Source organism: Belonocnema kinseyi, chromosome 2 (genome assembly GCF_010883055.1).
Source record: "Belonocnema kinseyi isolate 2016_QV_RU_SX_M_011 chromosome 2, B_treatae_v1, whole genome shotgun sequence".
NCBI lineage: Eukaryota > Metazoa > Arthropoda > Insecta > Hymenoptera > Cynipidae > Belonocnema > Belonocnema kinseyi.
In genome coordinates, this window is record NC_046658.1 from 173813666 (window position 1) to 173834239 (window position 20574).

Below are 20574 nucleotides of genomic sequence, written 5' to 3' on the forward strand. Positions count from 1 at the left end.
TTAGGCTGCGATAAAACTAATATATTTAACTGGAAAATGTCTTAATTAAAAAAGTATTATTTAGGAAAAAATAAGATAATATTTTTGATATACTTACAAAAATGTGATCAATTACTTTTCCATGGTCGTCATACCGGAACAGCATGTTATTTACCCAAAAATCACCGTGATTTATTACATGAAATTCGTTCTCTCGAAAAGCGCATATCGCAGCACCTTTGCCGTAAACATTTTTTGAAAATTCCTGCACCTTTTCAGAACACCTGAAATCAAGTTATTTTATTATTATTTTAATTAATTAAACAATTAAAGTTCATTTTAAAAAACTCACTTAGGGCCAAACTCAGGCCATGAAGCTATTTCCTTTCCAAAATTCATGACACTCGAATTAAAAAATGTACCCATTTCCGGACCATTGATGTTATTGAACATACCTAGGTTATACAGTTTTTTTTGTTCTGGTTCCTGAAAATATGGTTCAATCCAATAAGGGGCAATGCTTAAATTATGTATCATATTTTTTGAAAATTTTTTGTACCTCCCAAACTATGTATAAGAAGTGGGAACAAACTCTTTTTTACCCCCAACCCCTCACCCAACGTTTGTTGCGTAATTTTTTTAAACACTTTCAGACATTTCTTATTGAACAAATTTTAGTTACCATCCAACACATCTGGATTTGAATTTTATGTTCACAATTAAAGAATTTATAATTGCGCATCTTTCCAATTCAATAACTTTCAAATTTAAATTTTAAACATTACTTTATTATAAAAAAGAATTCTAAATGGTAGAATTTTCTATTATTCACATTTGATATTGAGAGTCTATTTTTTCTACTTCTGAAGGGTAAACCATTTTTCATTGTAAATATTAAAAATCAAAACATTAAAAAAAAAACAATTCAGAATCCCATACGCTCAAAATATAAATCTTGAACATTTAATAAATTTTAATTCCGTCATTTTAAAATTCAAGAATTGTTAATTCTGACTATTTGAAATTGTACAACTTTGAACAGTGAATAACTTGAATTCAAAAATTTTTGATGAATTAGAATTACAAACTGAAAATTATGCAAGTTTTAAGTTTTTTAGATTGAAACTTTGCTATTTCTTATCATTTATATTTGTTTCTAATTTCAAAAATGTAATTTTTTTATTTTTAATCTAGAAAATTTACAAAATTCAAGCATTTTGACTTATAACACTTTAAAATTAAAGAATATTTCATTGCAATCCTGAAATAAAAAAAAACATTTTAATTGAAACATTGAAAAATGTAGAATAAATAATGATGCAAGTTTTAAATATTTCTATCAAACTTTTATAATTCTGATGTTTTTAATTTGAATTTTTTTTTAACTGGAAGATTTAGAATTGAAAACTCTCAACTTTTCATATTCAAAATCATACAAAGTGAAAAACTTTGATTTGTAATTCCTAAAAACTGAAGCATAATTAATTGTAAATATTATAAATGATCTATTTTTAAATTTAAATTGTCAGAAATATGCAAAAATTTCAAAATAACATAATTTTAAATTATAAGCATTCTTAATTTTAATTAAAAGAAAAATTTGTATTGATAATTGTAAAAATTAAATAATGTAAAATTTTAAATTATGTAAATTTTAGGTTTTTTAATTAAGACTTCAAATTCAAAATTGCCTAATTTTGAACTATAAGCATTACAAATTAGTGAATCTTTCTTTTTTAATTTCAAAAATGGGAAAATTAAAAATTGCGAATGGTTCAAATTCAAATATTAATGGTTAAAAATTATGCAATTTTTTATTTATTTATTAAGAATTCTGTAACTTTCGTGCTTTACATTTGAGATTTCTTCAAGTTGAAATATTCAGAATTTACAAATTCTTAACTTTTTATATTCAAAATCATCAAAAGTGAAAGCTTTGATTTGTAATTCTTTAAAATTGAAGAATCTTTGATTGCGAATCATAAAAATGGTAAATTTTTCAATCGAAAATCTTCAAGATTTAAAAAAAACTAAATATACAGGAACAATTTAAAATTGCTTTATTTTAAATTGTAAGCATTCCAAAATAATATATCTTCAAATGTAAATTAGAAAACTAAATTAATTCAAAGTTTAGAGTTTTTAAATTTTAAATTGTTTCGAGTTTAGCTTCTTGAAATTTCAGAAATTTTCATTTTTAATCATGAAAACTGAAGAATTTTTAATTGCGAAAATTTACAATTAAAAATTATGCAAGTTTTAAGTTACTTCTATCCAAACTAATTTATTTCTTAAAATTTATATTTGAAAGTTCTTTAATGTGCAAGATTCAGAATTGTAAACTCTCAACTTATTACCCTAAAAATAATTTCAATTTAATAACTTTAATTTACAATTCTTTAAATTTGAAGAATTTACAATCGGCAGTCTGAAAAATTGAAGATTTTATCATTGAAAATATTTAAAATGGAACCGAATATTCCAACAAAAAAATTATAATTACACCATTTTATATTAGAAACATTCCAAGTTAATAAATCTTCAATCGTCAATTTTTAAAATGAGATAATTTTCAATTGCGAAACTCAATAACAACTTGAAAATTATGATTAATGATCCTCTAACATTCAAGAGCTTATTATTCTTAATTTTCAAAATTTAACTATAAAATCTTCATAAGGATATTTAAAATTGTAAGGTTCAAAAAAATATAATTTTTAATTAAAAGAGATAGCGAATGTTTAATCGCAAATATCGTCAGAAAGTATTATTAAAAAAATCGAAAGCATCAGAAAGTCTCAGAATACCAAAATCAGACAAAAAAATTTTTGTCAAATTAAATAAACTGTTCCTTCACTATAATTTTTTTTATTTAAGAATAAATAACTTCACAATTAAAAAAGATAATTTTAAAATAAAGAAAAATTGTATTTGGCACAAAAAAGTCGTTTACTTATAACATTTCTATAATCTGTTATTGTAAAATTACTAAAATTTAGCGTCATTTACTACTATTTGGATAAATGGATTTACGATCAAGTTTATTGGTTAAAAAATATTACGCAACAGTATCCTATGTTGCATATTTAAGCAAGTTCGATCCGCAACACTGCTCTGACCCAAGTTGCCGATCAATCTCTCTAGCAATCATCCCGTGTGAAGAGCCTCACAGAGTCATTGTGTAAAGTTCGCCACTAGCGCCAATTATTATATTAGTGTAAAAAATTATTATATTTTGAATATTTTTAAACAAATTAATATTTATAATTCACCTGTAGAATGTATGATTCCATTAATAATAAATATTATTTATAAAAACTATGTTAGAAGTCTTTTTTCGATAGAGGGATTTTAGAACTGCATTGGAACGACCTCATTAAAGTCACTCTAACGACCCTGAAGCGCAACCCACGAAATACTCTCTAATTGGCCGAACGGGTGAAATTTGAGCGGTTGAAATACTAGATTGCGAGGTACAAAAGCCACTCGAACCTCAAATTCCTATTCAATCTATGTTTTAAATACAAGTTCCCGATTTTCTGAGATTATCACGGCGAAAGTATTATTTGCGTTAATTTTAATTCTCCAGTACATCTGAAACGTATTTCTAAATTCAAATTAAATTATAAATGCTCATTAAGGAGTAATTACCGTAAACTGAGGTAAAAGTGGCACATGTGCGGGAAAGCAGCACAGCCTTGATTTTGTATTTCTGAATTCGCTATTTGCTTCTACTACGTAAAAAGTATTGAGGATTGTTACTAAAAAATTGCAAATTTTATTTAACAATTTTAGAGGGTAGGAATGGGTAAGAGAATTTGCAGTTATAAAAAAAAAATTATTTTTCAACTATATTTTCTTATAAATGTTAATTTTTTTATCGAAAAAAATTATATTATTTTTTGCTTCGCAATTCATCTCTTATAGATTAAAAATTCTATTTGGTTGTAAATTCAATTATTTTCTTGAAAATGCAAATATAGTGTTAAAAATCATCTTTTTAACAGACAATTTAACTTCTTTTTTAGAAATTCATTTTTTTAGTTAAATTTTCTCCGCTTCGGTGTAAATTAGTGTAAGTTTTCATCTAAAAATATTAACATTCCATTTTTGGTTTAAAGCTTATCCTGTATATTGTACAAGTTAAAAATACAAATAATTGGTAAAAAATTAATGATCGAAAATTACGTTTTTTGTTAAAAATTCTTTTCTTTTGATTTATAAGCCCACTGTCTTCAAAATTCAAATATTTTATTGAAATTTATTTCTTTTTTTTTTTGAAAATTCGATCATGCGATTAAAGATGCATCAATGTATACATAAAATTAAAATATTTGGTTAGAAATTCAACTATGTTGTAAAAAATTTATCTTTCTGCATTAAAACTTTATCTTTTCTAAAGTGGAAGTTATCCGTCTTGCTTGAAAATTGACATTTCTTTTTCAAAAAGTAATTTTGTTTGAAAAAATATAATTGTATTCGAACAATTCGTCGCTTTGGCTTGGAAGTTTTACTATTTGGTTAAATCTTGAAATATTTTTTGGAAAATTGGTCTCTTTTTCTGGAAGGTTCATTCATTTGTTTGTTCAGGCAACTGTTTGGTTGAAAATTAGAATTTTTTCAATTCGTCTTTTTGTGTTGAAAAATCATCTCTTCGAATAGAAAATCTTCTTTGGTTCAAAATTTAACTATTTTTTTAAAAAACGCAATATATTTCAGCTTGAAACCTTATAAATTAACATTTTTTTATATTAAATCCAATATATTATCTATATTATTTAATTGAAAAATAATTTAAGAATTGAAATCCATCTCATTTTTTTCAAGTAAATGCTAACGAAATTAATGGTACTCAATAAAAAAATCAACAACCTTTGGTTGAAAATCGTAGTATTATATTTTTAGCTAGTACTTGATGTTGTTTGTTTATAAAATATAAAATTTAATCGAAAAGTTTTCTTTTTCATTTTATTAAGAAAATTCATCTTCTGTGTTAAAAAGTCATCTCGCGGCTTAAAATATTTGGCTGAAAATTAATTTTTTTAAAAGATTATTCATCATTTTTGTTCGAAATTCAACTCTTTCGTTTAACATGTCACTATTTTGATGAAAATTTATTTATTCTTTTTGGTTTAAAATTAATTTTTTTTAATGCAGCAATGTAAATATTTCATTTTTAGCGGAAATCCTTTTTGTTAAAAATGCAACTGTTTGACTCACAATTATTGTAGTTTGGTTAAGGATCAACGATTTGATAGGAAATTAAACTATTTAATTGAAAATAGACTGCTTTGTTAAAAATAGCGTTCATGGTTTCAATTTAACAAATTAGCTTTTTTGTTGAAAAATTATATTTTTAGGTTAAATATTCACCGTTTTGTAGATATTTTGTCATTTTGGCTTGAAAATTCAACAATTCTCTCGAATATGATTGTACATTGTCTGAAAATTTTTGTTAAAAATTTAACTGAATGGTTCAAGCTTTAACTAAATTCTTAAAATTAGCTATTTTTTAATTTATCCCCTTTGTTAGAAATTCATTTAGTTTAAAATGGAAATACATTCCTTAAGATGAAAATTTATCTCTTTTGTAAAAATGGTAACTATTTTGTTTAAAAGTCGTCTTTTTTTATTGAAAATTAATCTTCTCGGTGTAACACTCTTTGTGTCCAAATAATCTTGTTTTATTAAGGATTTAACAATTTGGTAGAAAATTAAACTAATCGATTCAAGATGAGCATTTTTTACAAGTTAAGCTATTCTTATGAAAATTTAACTTAATGATGGCAAATTAAGTTTTTTTTTATTAAATTGCATGTCCGGGTTGAAACTTTATCAATTTTGTTAAACAATCTTATTTTATGGTAAACAATTTTTGGTTAAAAATTTAACTATTAGGTACAAAATTCAACTTTTTCAGTGAAAATTATGCTACTTGCCTAAAAGTCTCACTAGTTTGTTAAAAATTTATAATTTGTAGGATTCACTTCATGGGTTAAAAATAAATCTATTGCATTTTAGAAGCTTATTCTTCCGGATTAAAAATCATCTTTTAGGTTACCCTCTTTTGTTTAAAATTAATTTCTTGTTGAAATCGTCATTTTAGATAAAAATTTATCTATTTTGTTGGAAATGTAACTATTTCATTCAAAAATCGTCTTTGTTAATATAAAATTAATCTTTTGATAAGAAAATTCATCTTTTTTGTTGAAAGTTGAAATATTTGGTTAAAAATTCATCTTCTTTTATGTGAAAATCGAAATACTTAGTTAAAAGTTTAACTAGTATGTTTAAAATTGATATATTTTTTTAATTAACTCTTTGGTTTAAAATTAAGCTTTTATATTACATTTTTTAATATAAATAAATGATCATATTAGGCAATTTTACTATACCATTTTTTATTAGAAATTTTTCTTCATAAATTGAAAACGGAAGTCTTTTTGTTGAAAATTCAATCGTTTCACTGCGATGTGTAAAAATTTAATCAATCCTTTATCTATTTTTTTCGCTATAGAAACAGAAACATTATCACGCTCAAAATAAAAAAGCTGCTGATATCCGAACTAAAATTTCAACCTTTAGGATATTAAATTGCACAAGTTTTCACGAGATAATAATGCTACAAACTTTCTTTATCTTTTAGTCCCTTGAAAAACTACAAGCGGGTTATTGGCCAATTAAGGAATATACTTCAATCTTATAGTATTCTAGCAACGATAAAATTAATAAAGTTTTTGATATAAAAAAATGCTGGAGTTACATAAACTGCTCTTTGAAATGGAAAACTTTGAAATAATCTGCACTCGAATAAAATACGTAATCACTTCAAGTAAAAGTGGAACAAAAATTTCGAAAAAGTCCTGCTTTGCTCATTTTTAAGTTATAATTGTGTCATGTTTCTATTGTGGATATCAATTTTGTAAAACTTTTACACATTCTTGACTTCTAGAAACTATACTGAAATTTTCAGAAATTGTTTAAATATATTTGAGGGATTTCAAAATGTTTTAAAGATTTTAAAATTGTTATAGAAATTTTGATAGAGTCTAACAATTTTAAGGAAATTTCAGTGAATTAAAAATATTTGTATGTATTGGCATAGGAATTTGATGGAAAATTTTTAAAAAGAATTTCAAAAGATTTTAAAAATTTTACAATATTTCGAGAAATTGCACAAAGTTAAAGGGATTTTAGAGTTTCATAGAGTTAAAAACAATAAGATTATTGCAATTTAGAAGATATTAAGAAATTTATTGAGATTGAAAAGTATTTTGTACCATTATCAGAAAAACTCGAAAAATCGTGCAATGAAAGTGAATTTTTTTAAACACACAATTAAAAAAAAAATTAGAAGAAAAATCTATCCAATCACTTGAAATATCACAACTTATGTATAAAATTATATAATGCAATTTGAAATAAGTCCAATTTCAAATTTTATTAATTGCAAGTTCAACTGTTAATTTTTGCAATTGTGATAATGCATTTTAAAATGTCAGATAAAAGAACTTTTATGTTAATAACTGTAGATAGAAATTTGTTTATAATATTTAAAGCAGAATAAAAGTTGGAGTATCAAAAAATAGTTATTATTTGATTTTTCAAGGTGATTCTGAATCTGTTCAAAATGTAACAAATGGAACAGTTTTATTTTAAAGGCTTCAAAAGTATAAAAAATTTTTAACGTTTTATTAAACTTAATAAAACTATTTATAGTTTTAACATAATTTGAAATTATTAGATTTATAATTAAATGCTTCTATTTACTTTCAAATCCTATTTAAATACTATTTCAGACTGAAATATAAATTTGGATCAATTCAATTTAATTATAAATCAAATAATTAAAACTAAGCAATTCGAAACTTAATTGTTTCAAAAAGAAAATATTGAACATTTAAATTTTCAAAGTGCTAAATTTAAACTTTGAAAGTTGAAATTGCAATTGTTTCATTTTCTAATAATTTTAGGTCGGAATTTGAGCTGCTGAATTTTTATTTATGAATAACAATGGAACAATTATTAATTCAAAAAGATTCTAGTTTGAAATAATTTGACTTCTAGTTTAAAAAGTATGCAGTTTAAAGATTTTTTTTTGTTTTTCTAACTTGAAATTGCCGAAAATCATATAATTTTAAACATTGACAAATTAGTTGATGAGTTTAAAAATTTGTAATATTTTAAATTATATCTTAGTTTTGATGATTGTAAATTATAAAATTTGCAGCCTTGAGAGCTTGCGTTTTTTAAATTCAACGACTCTGAAAATATTAGCAAACCGAGAAGTAAACGGAATCTTGAAGGATTCAGAAATGTTTGAGAAATTCTAAATGACTTTGTTTGCAGTGATTTTGATGGATCTTAAAAGAATTCAAGATTTTTTTTCATAATTCAGTGAATCTCAAAAAATATAAAACATTTCAGGCTTTTTCAGACATTTTAGGGTATTTTGAAGGATTTCAAGAAATTAAGAAAGTACATCAAAGATTTAAAATTATTTAAAAAAACTTTATCTGATTGTGTAGATTTTAAGGGATTTGCGAAGATTACAAAGATTTCTGCATTTTAAGGAAATTTTGCAAAGTATTATAGATTTCAGCATTTAAATAGATTTCTGTTGGATTCGTAGGGATCGCACAAGATTTAATTGATTTAATAAATTTCAAGGTATTTCTAGAGATTTTAAAATTATCAAAATTTAGGAAATTTAAATTAGATTAAAATCCAAAATAAATATCCTTTTCAGCTTCTAATAATCAAATTGATGCAAACTACTTTTAAAAAAAACACAAAAAAAAGCATAAAAAAAACCCAACGACCAAATTCGGACCATAACGAACAAACGAAAACGAAAAAACTCCTATTGTAATCTGAAAAAAATTTGCTATGGTCCAAATTTGATCGTTGGATTCTTTTCTTTTTTTTTAACAGGAGTTTGCATCAATTTCAAATTGATTAAGTTTTTGGTTTTAATTCCAATTAATTTTATGAGATTACAAACTTTGTAAGGTTTTCCAAAGAATTTCGTATGATTTCGAAAAGTTTTTAATTTTCACAAATATTTTCTAGGATATCAATTATAATTTTTGATTTATAGCAACAGCGTAACCTAACATTCTTAAAAATTGCAAATATTTATTGAAATCTAATAATATTGTATCGAATATACCAATAATTTTCTACGGAAAATACAAAAATAACGTAACTGAAACTTGTTCAGAATTGCAAATCTTCTTTAACATATGATTTTTAAATAATAAATTTTTAAAAACTAGTAGAATCAAAGCATTTAACAATAAAATTTAAAAAAAAACTATTTGAAAAACGAGAAAAAAGTAGGCAATGGGAACTTCTTTTTCTCTCTAATTCTTTTTATTTTATTTAATTTTTTAAATTTAAATTGTGGATTTTGAAATAGAGATTGGATTTTGAATTTTACTTTAAAAGGCTATCATTATCTAAAATTAATTAAAATTAGGTATCTGGATGATTTTTATAGAAAATATTATTTTTCACTTCAGAAAACTAAAAAAATTAATATATTTATAAATTTTAACACTTCTGCTAAACTTTGAGATTGTGAATTGAATTTTTTTAAAGATACTCATTTTCATTGAAAAGCTGTATGATAAGATATGTATAACATTTTCAATAATTTATTAAATAATATTAGTTAAGATTAATTGAAGGTGCTTTAGGTGTACCGTCATATTTCAAATTAAATAATCTTTAACTCTAATAATAATAATGACAAAAAAACATTTGATTATAGAAACAATTCTTACCAGAAAAACCTAAGTGTAAATAATAAAAAATACTTCAAGTGATAATTGTTTATTTAATAATAGTTATTTTTATACTACTGTTCTTTTCTGCTTTGGACAAAAGTCATCATTTTCATTCAATTCCACTTTACAAAAGATCATTCTATCCCCTAAAAGTCTCTTAAAGATTATATTTATTAATTTTTAAATCAAATATTCCGCATAAAATTGTTTGATCCAAAAAATAACTCACTAACAAAATTGTTAGTCATATTTTTCAATAAAATAATTTCCAATAAAAATGTGGAGTTGCAATTGATAACATATAAATAAACAATTATGACCATAATCATACGGAAGAAGAATTAATATTGAAACAAAAAAATATCGTCAGGAATGCGGACGAATCAACATTTTCTTTTTCTAGGAAAATTTTTTTGCCTCGAGAAAATGTACTAGATTGCAAAAAACTTGATTTATTTTGTGGAAGTGGAATTTTTTTAGCAAGAAAGATTTTCTTGCATCATAAAAATATTCTATCGTCCCTAATCATACCGATAATTTCTTGATTTAATGCTAATTTTTTTCCTATCTTTTTTTAGGTTTCACTTTTGGGTTTTTCTTAATAGTAAATATTGGCGATAATTTTCATCTAATCTTCGATCAAAATAGTTGCAAACAATCGATTCGTTTTTATTTCAAAATAACTCCCCTAAAATATTTTGCAACATATTTTTTTTAGAGTCATTAATAATCAAAGTTCTTGATCATTTTTTTTAAAATCTCCATTATTTTAAATACGAAACACTAAATTTTTTAATTTTAAAATTCATCTTTTTGATTTCAAATTCAACTACTAGGTTGAATGTTTGAACGAATTTTTTTAGAAAGACTTTTTTTAGGCGACAATTAATCTTCTTGGTTGAAAATTCATCATTTTGATACAAAAAAAACTATGCAGTTAACTATACCTGTTAAAAATTCGTTTCATATTCTACTTAAAAAAAGATACAATAATTTTATTCAAAATAATTTATTACCCAATTGTTCCCCTATTTTTTTTTAATTGGTCTTTTAATTGAATATTTATCTATAATGTGGAAAAGTGAACTTTTTTGATAATATATATTTTTTTAATTAATTCATCTTTTTGATTGAAAAATTAACTAAACTTGGTAAAAAGTTGAATCACTAGATAAAAAATTAATTTTCTAATGAACATTCAACATTTTTGTTGAAAATTTGTTTCATATTGTACTCAATATGATACCCGCAATAATTTTATTCCAAATAATTTATTTTTCAATTATTGCCCTATTTCTCGGTTGAGAGTTGATCCAAATTATTAAGAAATTCATTTTTTGTTTTAAAGCAGCTTTATTATTTTTTTGAAAAATTTATCTATTTCGTGAAAAAGTAAACAATTTTGATAATATTATTATTTTCTTAAACTAATCGTTCTTAATTAAAACTGAACCATTCAACTTTTGGTTGAAAATTGATTTTTAAGTAAAGAGTGAACTAATTTAATAATATTATTTCCTTAAATTAATCTTTTCAACTGAAAACTTTACCATTTAACTTTTGGTTGAAAATCGATTTTTTTTAGTTGATAATGGATCGATTTTGTTGAAAATTTATCTTTTTCAGTAAAAAATTTAGCTTCTTGGTTGAAAATTCATCTTTTGGATTCAGAAATTAACTATACCTGGTAGAAAGTTGAAGCACCTGATTAAAAATTTATTTTTTCATTAACATTTATCATTTTAGTTGAAAATTAATTTCATATTGTACTCAATATGATACGCGCAATGATTTTCTTAAAAGTAATTAATTTTGCAATTGTTCCGCTATTTCTTGGCTACAAGTTAATCCACATTATTAAGAAAATCATTTTTTTTTGTTAAGTAGCTTCATGCTTTTTGTTAAAAATTTATCTATTTTGTAGAAAAGTGAACTATTTTGATAATATTATTATTTTCTTAAATTATTCTTTTTGGTTGAAAATTCATTTTTTCGATTAAAAAATTAAATATACCTGGTAGAAAGTTGAACCACTTGATTAAAAATTTATTTTTTCATCAACATTTATTATTTAAGTTGAAAATTAATTTCATATTGTACTCAATATGATACGCGCAATTATTTTCTTTAAACTAATTGATTTTGCAATTATTCCTCTATTTCTTGGCTACAAGTTAATCCACATTATTAATAAAATCATTTTTTTTTGTTAAAAAGCTTTATTCTTTTTGTTAAAAATTTATCTATTTTGTAGAAAAGTGAACTATTTTGATAATATTATTATTTTCTTAAATTATTCTTTTTAATTGAACACTTAACCATTCAAATTTTTGTTGAAAATCGTTTTCTCAGTTGACAATGGATCTATTTTGTTAAAAATTATCTTTTTCAGTAGAAATATAATCTTCTTTGTGGAAAATTCATCTTTTTGATTGAAAAATTAAATATGCCTCGTAGAGCGGATCACTGGTAGAGCGCGGTCACAAAAGAAATCAATAACTTTTGAACTACTGAAAAATACAAACTTTTTTTTTCATCAAAATTTGCGGAAGAGATTGTGGACTTTATTGGAACTTAAGAGGATTCTTTTACAGGCGGAGAAGTTTAATTAATTTTCAATTGTTTAAAACAAACGTTCATTCAAACATTAAAAAAATGTTTTTTACCACCGAACAATTTTTTAGCGTAAAGTATACTTCGTTAAGGAATATACTTATAATAATATAAATATTATAATACTTATAAATATAAATATATATAATATAAACAATTTCATAACACAACTATTGAGTTTCGCTAGACCGTTCGCGAGTAATCCATTTGTGAAAAAAACGATCAAAAACTTTGATTGTTAATAACTTTAAAAAAATAAATTTTTTGCAAAAATATTTTTAGGGAGTTAGTCTGTTATGAGAACGAATTGAAAACTGTATAAATTGATTGAAAATAGAACTATCGATTTAAAAGTGACATACTTGAGATATTTTTACCCATATATAAAGAAAGTTCAAGTGATGAAAAGCCTGTTTTTTTTTAACAACAATGATTGTGAGATTTTGGAGACAAATATTTATAACATTCTTTTTAAGCATATGATTAGTATATAAAATATAAAATATAAAATATAAAATACTATCTTTCAAAATGTATGCTACTATCGAAAATATTTTGAATTTGTGAGTCCAAAGCCTGCATCTATCAGATCTATATCAAAACCTGGCGACATGACCTTAAATGTGTATGAGCTTTTCAAAAAATTCTCATAAATCTGAATCGTTTCCTCGCTGGCAGGTTAGAGAATATTATTGAGGATTTCATAAAAAGCCCCTATTTTTATGAATTCTCGATTCATCTTGTAGGATCACGTACGACAGTAAGGGATAATAAAAGTTATCGAACTTTGGCTTTGCCCTTTCCAAATTTCCCCACCTTCCCTTAACTTCCCGCGGTATTGAAAGTTTTGTCGAAACTACGAGTTTGACTCGTCTGAAGAAAAAAAGTCTGACTTGGACGGAAACATGGACTTTTATTGCTACCATTGCCAACAAAGGGTACCTCGACCTTGCGTACCTACTCAAACTTTAACTGTGTCGTGTTACTACCGAACATTTTGTAAACTGTTTCCCATCTTTTTTTCATGACGGGGCAACCCTCATCCCCCGATAGAGGATTAAATTTTGCGAATAAGAAAATAAATGTTAATGCCAAGTTGCATTAATTTATAGCTGCTTTTTGTATTAATGTACTTTTACATATTATAGTACCCTTTTGAGATGAGTTAAAATTATAAATTTATGGGCCGGATTTTATAACAGCTTATTTATGTTTCTCGCAGAGCGACGTTCAAAGCTTTATAGTTTTAAAATAGGTTTAGCATTTTTATTTTAAGAGCATGAATTCTTATGGAAACTGAATTACACATTGCACCCGTTTCTTATTACACCAAAGTTTTTCATTTTATTTTTTATTTTAACTGATGGTATTTCAATAATTTCTTGAAAGTTCTTTTATTAAATTTTCAGGGAATATTCATTACGGTCAAAAATTATTCTGGAAACTTAATTGCATATCACACCCGTTTCTTTGAACAAAATTAAAAAAAATTATTACCTAAGACATTACAAAAATTATGAATTCATACCTTTAAACGAAATTTAGGCCAAACGTAACGAAGAAGAAAATTTAAGCACACGTTTTTCGGAAAGTTATAAGTATGTTTTTTTTACCGAAATAATTATTTCTAATTATTTTATTGGCCGGATTCTATAACAGCTTATAAGTTTTTCTCGCAGAACAGTGTTGTAACCTTTATATTTTTATAAAAGGTTTTGCATTTTCATTTTAAAAGCGTGAATTCTTGTAGATACTTTATGACGGATTACACTCGTTTCTTATTAAACCAAGATTTTTAAAAAATTTAACTAATTGTATTTTAGTCTTTTCTTAAAAGTTTTTGATTAAATATTCAGGGAATATTTTTCACGGTCTTATAAGAATGTGAGAGCAAATAATATATAAACACGTTTCTTTAAACAAAATCTAAAAAACTATTACCTAAGACATTGCGAAAATTATGCATTCATATCTTTAAGAGAAATTTAAGCGAAATGTAACGAAGAAGAAAATTGAAATTAAAAATGTCCTATTTGGGTCACTGAACCCGTTTCCAACTCAATCGCTCAACATTTTAATGACTATTTCTAATATTTAAGCGTAAATTAAGTTTTTTACCTAGAATTTCAAAATTTTTGTGATAAAATTCAGCTTTTTTGAGGAAAATTAATCTTTTTATTTTAAAACTTCATTATTATGTTGGAAATTCGTTTTTCCCTGTCAAAATTAATTTTGTTAATATCAAAATGTAGCTATTCCATTTTAAATTGAAAAATGGTCCTTTATAAGATAAAAAGTGAAATATATGGTCAAGAATTCAATAATTTGGTTTAATATTCAACTATTTTGTTGAAAAACGGCTTTTTCAGTTGAATTTAACTGCTTAATTTTTCTTCGTTCAAATTAGTTTTTGAAACAGAATATCAAACTATTCCATCTTATGACACCAAAGTTTATTTATTTTTATTTCAACTCGCAGTTCAATAAATTATTGAAATTTTGTAATTTAATTTGCAGGGAACATTCTTTAAGGTGTTGTAAGAGTATGAGAGCTAATAACATATAAACAAATTTGTTAAAACAAAAGTTATACACCATTACATAAAACATTAAATAAATTATTCATTCATATCTTTAAGAAAAATTCAAGGAAGAAAAAAATTCTAGCAGAAAGTTTTTCGGAAACTTATAAATATATTTTTTTTTAAACTGAAATAAATATTTTAAATTATTGATGACTAAGTAATCAGAAATGTCTTATTTTGGCCACTCTGCCCGTTTCCAACCCTATTGCTCGACAGTTCAATTTTTTAAAATTCGTTTTATAGTGGAAAAATGAAATAGTTATTTGTTCACAGTTTAACTACTTTGTCAACAAAATTAATTTTTGTTAAGATTCATTATTTTTATGGCAAATTTCAATATTTGGTCTTGAATTAACAATTTACCTAAAATACAGCGTTTTTGTGATAAAATTGCGATTTTTTGTAGAAAATTAATCTTTTTGCCTTGAACATTAAACAATACGGTAGAAAATTAAGCAACCTGTTTGAATATAAATGTTTTTGTTACAAATTCATATTTTTTGAAAATTAGTCTAGTGTGGTAACTGCTCGGTTAAAAATTAAAATATTTATTAAAAAACTTAATTTTTCTGTTAAAATTATTATTTTTTTAATCTGAGAAATTAGCTGTTCCATTTTCAGTCGAAATTTGGTCCTTTATAAAATGAAAAGTCAAATGTTTGGTCAAGAGTTCGTTTAATTGGTTACAGATTCAACATGTTTTTTTAAAATAATTATTTGAAATTATTGATCACTAAGAAATTAAAAATTTCTTGTTTCGGCCATTCAACCCGTTTCGAACCCAAAAACTCGACTTTAAAATTAAAAATGTCTTTTTATAGTCGAAAAATCAACTACTTTGTTCATGTTTTAACTGTTTTATAAAAAAATTAGTTTCTTGTCTTTGTTGACGATTCATCGTTTTAATTTCGAATTCCAATATTTGGTCGTAAATTAATATTTTACCTTAAATTTTAGCATTTTTGTGATAAAATTCAGCTTTTTCATAAAAAATGAATCTTTTTATCTAGGATATTGAACAATATTATAGGAAATAACCCTTAAACTGCCAAAATGCCACGAGCGGTACACTGCTCTTCGAAGGCCAATAACTAAGATTGTTCTACACTACAAAAACTTGAGGTACATATATTTTCTTTGCTTAAGATGTCTTCTTTCCGATGGTGCCAATAAAATTCCTTAAAAAATTCATTCATTATTGAAAAATGCAGTTTAAACAAAAAAAAACGTTATTTTTCGTGCCTATTTTCTTGTGATCCATTTTTCAAAGTTTTTCATGTCTGTAATTATTCTGGCACCCCACTAACCGGTGGAATAAATCTCTAAACTTTGAGAATCCATGATTCAAAGATCGATTTTTCGTTTTAGTATTTTCAAAATGGTGTCTTAATGGCAAAATTTTTGTGAAGACATTCATGAATTTTTTCACAATTAACGATGCACTTTTCGAAAAAATGTTCAGGAGTAAAAATTTCTTGCAATTAGCCAAGAAATACGCCTAAACTTTTTACTCTTGAGAATTTTTCCGAAAAGTGCATAGTTTTTCAATAGAAAATTCCCAATGATTCCGTAATCTTTATTTCACTCTGACTTCAAACCACACCGCCGCATAGTGTTCTGAAATAGGAATTTACTGTTCATAATCGCCCACAGGTCGTATTTCTTAGCCGATTTAAAAGTTTTTTTTAGAAATGCTCAGCAATTAATTTTTAAGAGAATTGTGGTTTGCTTTTTTTTTGATTTTTTTTTCACAGAGCAACAATATATAAACAAATATAGTGACAAAATTGACCATTTTAGCTTTGTGAATTTTTATCTCAAGAAAAAATACAGATAAAAACTCACTATCAGCCGGAATTATTTCACAGGCATTCATAGAACATAATTAATTTTTATAATGTTTAACTTAATCATTATAAACAATTTCTATAAACAAATTCTTTATAAACGAGTTTTTCTCATAGCTGAATGGATTTTTCTGAACAAAAGTGGTTCACGATTGTCTTTAAAGTCATTTATATACTTTAAACTTTATTAAACATAAACAATATAGATTGTTTATAACAATTTAGTTAAACAAGTCTCCTAATCAGCCGTTTCCTCGTAGAAAAAAGTGTTTTTTTCTTCAATAATTATTAGAGTGACATTTATAGCGGTGACTATTCAACGAAATTAGATAAAGAATAATTTATATGATTGTTATAAACAATTTTTTTCACAAAACTATGATTTAGTTTTTTTACATGCAAAAAGGACGGCTTTCCACTAAAATTATCCGTCAATAAATTAACAGTGATTCCAGAATTGGATATGGGACATTAAATAATAATTTGCGATATTGTTAATAACAATTTCTGTCAAAAACTGTCTATAGCAATAACGCTGTACTTGTGTTTTTAAAAGTCACCTATCTTTAATTTGTTTTATGCAACTTCCTGAAAAATAAATTTGGAACAAGTGAAAATAAGGTGCGATAACGCTGTACGTAACTTCATGAAAAACAAATGAAGAACAAGGTTCTCTCAACTAATTTATTTATTTTAAGTTTTTTATAATAATCTCATTATTATTATAAGTATAAATTTTTTCATTGATTCAATAACATAAATAAAATTATCACAAAAATGATTGAAGCAAAAATAACTTTTTTCTTCGACCAACCGCAGATTGTCACGCATTGTTTTCAAATTGTTATTAACAATAACGCAAATTATTATATAATGTCCCATATCCAATTTTGGAATCACTGTCAGTTTATTGTAGGAAAATTTCAGTGGAAGACCGTCCTTTTTGGATGTAAAAAAACTAAATCATATTTTTGTTTAAAAAATGGTTTATAACAATCATATAAATTATTATTAATTTAATTTCGTTGGTTAGTCACCGGAATAAATGTCACTTTAATAATTATTGAAGAAAAAAACATTTTTTTCTACGAGGAAACGGCCGATTAGGAGACTTGTTTAACTAAATTGTTATAAACAATCTATATTGTTTATGTTTAATAAAGCTTAAAGTATATAAATGACTTTAAAGACAATTGTGAATTACTTTTGTTCAGAAAAATCAATTCAGCTATGAGAAAAACTCGTTTATAAAGACTTTGTTTATAGAAATGTTTATAAAAACAATAGTTGTTAATACATGCTAATTTTTTTGTTACAATTTATGACTCTCATAAAAAATATTAGCAAATAGCGTGAAATAAACGATTTTTCTATGATAAAAAAACAATAATAAGAATTTGTTTATAAAAATTGTTTATAATAATTAAGTTAAATATTATTAAAATTAATCATATTTTATGAATGCATGTGCAATAATTTCAGCTGATAGTGAATTTTTATATGTATTTTTTCTTGAAATAAAAATTCACAAAGCTAAAATGGTCAATTTTGTCACTATATTTGTTTATATATTGTTGCTCTGTAATAAATATTTAAAAAAAGCAAACCACAGTTCTCTTAACAATTAACTCTTGAGCATTTCTAAAAAAAAAATTTTTAATCGGTTAAGAAATACGACCTGTGGGCGATTATGAACTGTAAATTCCTATTCATGACCACTGTGCGCCACCGCATTTTCATTCCGAGAACTTTCGAGTACATCCAACAACAAAAAATGCCTAAGTGTAAAGCCCCAAACATTTCAATAAACTCTGAATCGGAATAGGATTCGGATGAAAATGATGAACGTATCATACCTAATTCAGATTACTCTGGCTCTAAAGGAGATTATTCGTCAAATGACGAGAATTCGGAATCGGAATTTTCCGCATTTGCTCTGGCAATCTAGATGATCAAGTTTTTCTGTCTGATGATGTACGGAAAAAAATATTTTGTATGTCACCTGTGGAGTTATGACTTACTTTGTATGATCCTCGCATATCATTTTTTGCAAATTCATGCAGTTCTTTCACTCTGTCCTTACGGAGAGGGCCTTTTGATCGTAAACCACATTTATTCAGGTGAATGAGTAAATATGGGCTGGTAAAAAAATTATCAGTCATTATTAAATTATTACCATGAAAAAACGTGATCTGGTTCCAATTGCTTTTGAGGTTCTGTATAATTACATAGGCACACAAAAAAAAGTGTGCGGATCTGGTAGCAAGACACATGTACTTCTATGGATTTTGGGGCGCTAAATTCAAATTCGGTATCAAAAATCACCCATCACGTCATGGTTGAGCCATAACCTCAAAAAATGACGAAAAATCATGCACTGAGGCAAATAAATTGCAAAATAATGCCAGTGATGCAAATTTTCATTCCAAAAACATGTCGACAATTGTGAAGGATCAACCCTTGCCGGATATCAACTTATTTAACATAACTTTCCCCATCAGAACCTGACCTCACCTAACCTGAATTAACAGAAATTTATTGAACTACACGTAAAGCTCTGGAAGCATATTTTCCCAGTAGCAAATGTGTGCTATATCGAATGGGTCAACTCGAGCCTAACCTAGAAATAAATGTAACCTAGCCTAACCTAACCTCACGAAACACAACTAGACTGATTGTATTGTCCCGCTGTGTTTGCAATACCGTTTTATTCAGCTTCGGCTTAACCTACATAGAGGTTTAACCTATTCTAACCTAACAAAACCTGACCTAACATAACCTAGCCGAATTAAATTCAACCACACGTGTAGCTATGTAAGCGTACGGTTCTCAGTCTTAAATGTGTGCTATATTTAATAGGTCAACTCGATCTTAACCTAGAAATGAATCTCACTTAACAGAACCTGACGAAATTTTGCTTAACGCAACACAACTTAACTTAAGTGTTCCCGTTGTAACACAATAAAATTCATTTCATTGTACTGCAGGTGGTTAAAAATTTAGACGCACATTAGGTTCTGTTAAGTTAGATTCATTTGTAGGTTAAGATCGAGTTAACCTATTAAATATAGCACACATTTAAGACTGAGAACCGTACGCTTACATAGCTACACGTGTGGTTGAATTTCATTCGGCTAGGTTAGGTTAGGTCAGGTTTTTGAAGTTAGGATAGGTTTGACCTCGTTGCAGGTTAAGCCCAAGCTGATTCAAACGGTACCGCAAACACAACGGGACAACACAATCAGTTTAATTGTGTTTGGGGTTAGGTTAGGTTAGTTTAGGCTACGTTAGATTTATTTCTAGGTTAGGCTTGAGTTGACCCATTCGATGTAGCACACATTTGCTACTTGAAAATATGCTTTCAGAGCTTTGCGTGTAGTTCAATAAATTTCTGTTAATTCAGGTTAGGTGAGGTCAGGTTCTGTTGGGTAAAGTTATGTTAAATAAGTTGATATCAGGCAAGGGTTGATCCTTCACAGTTGTCGACATATTTTTGAAGTGAAAACTTGCATCACTGGCATTATTTTGAAATGTAGTTGCCTCAGTGCATGATTTGTCGTCATTTTTTGAGGTTATGGCTCAACTATGACGTGATGCGTGATTTTTTTATACCGAATTTGAATTCAGCGCCTCGGGGCCGTTCATTTTTCGGAACGGTAAAAATTAAGAAAGGTAAAATTTTAGAATGGGTTATAATACATAATGGTAAAACTTAGGAATAGCAAAAAGTAGGAAAGAGCAATAAGTCGGAAATCCAAA

At 25.6% G+C, this 20574-nt stretch overlaps 2 protein-coding genes across 3 annotated transcripts in view; one reads left to right on the forward strand and one right to left on the reverse strand.

Moving 5' to 3' along the window:
• The window catches only part of LOC117168250 (basement membrane-specific heparan sulfate proteoglycan core protein-like), a 1113250-nt gene that overhangs the window by 158337 nt on the left and 934339 nt on the right, over positions 1–20574 (forward strand). The window lies entirely within an intron of this gene.
• The window catches only part of LOC117168249, a 46125-nt gene that overhangs the window by 4810 nt on the left and 20741 nt on the right, over positions 1–20574 (reverse strand). For both annotated transcript variants that reach the window (XM_033353750.1, XM_033353749.1), the window contains exons 4-5: positions 332–465; positions 98–263 (exon numbers count right to left, since the gene is read on the reverse strand). In XM_033353750.1, coding sequence (XP_033209641.1) covers positions 98–263; positions 332–465 — 300 coding nt within the window. The remainder of the gene's footprint in view (positions 1–97; positions 264–331; positions 466–20574) is intronic.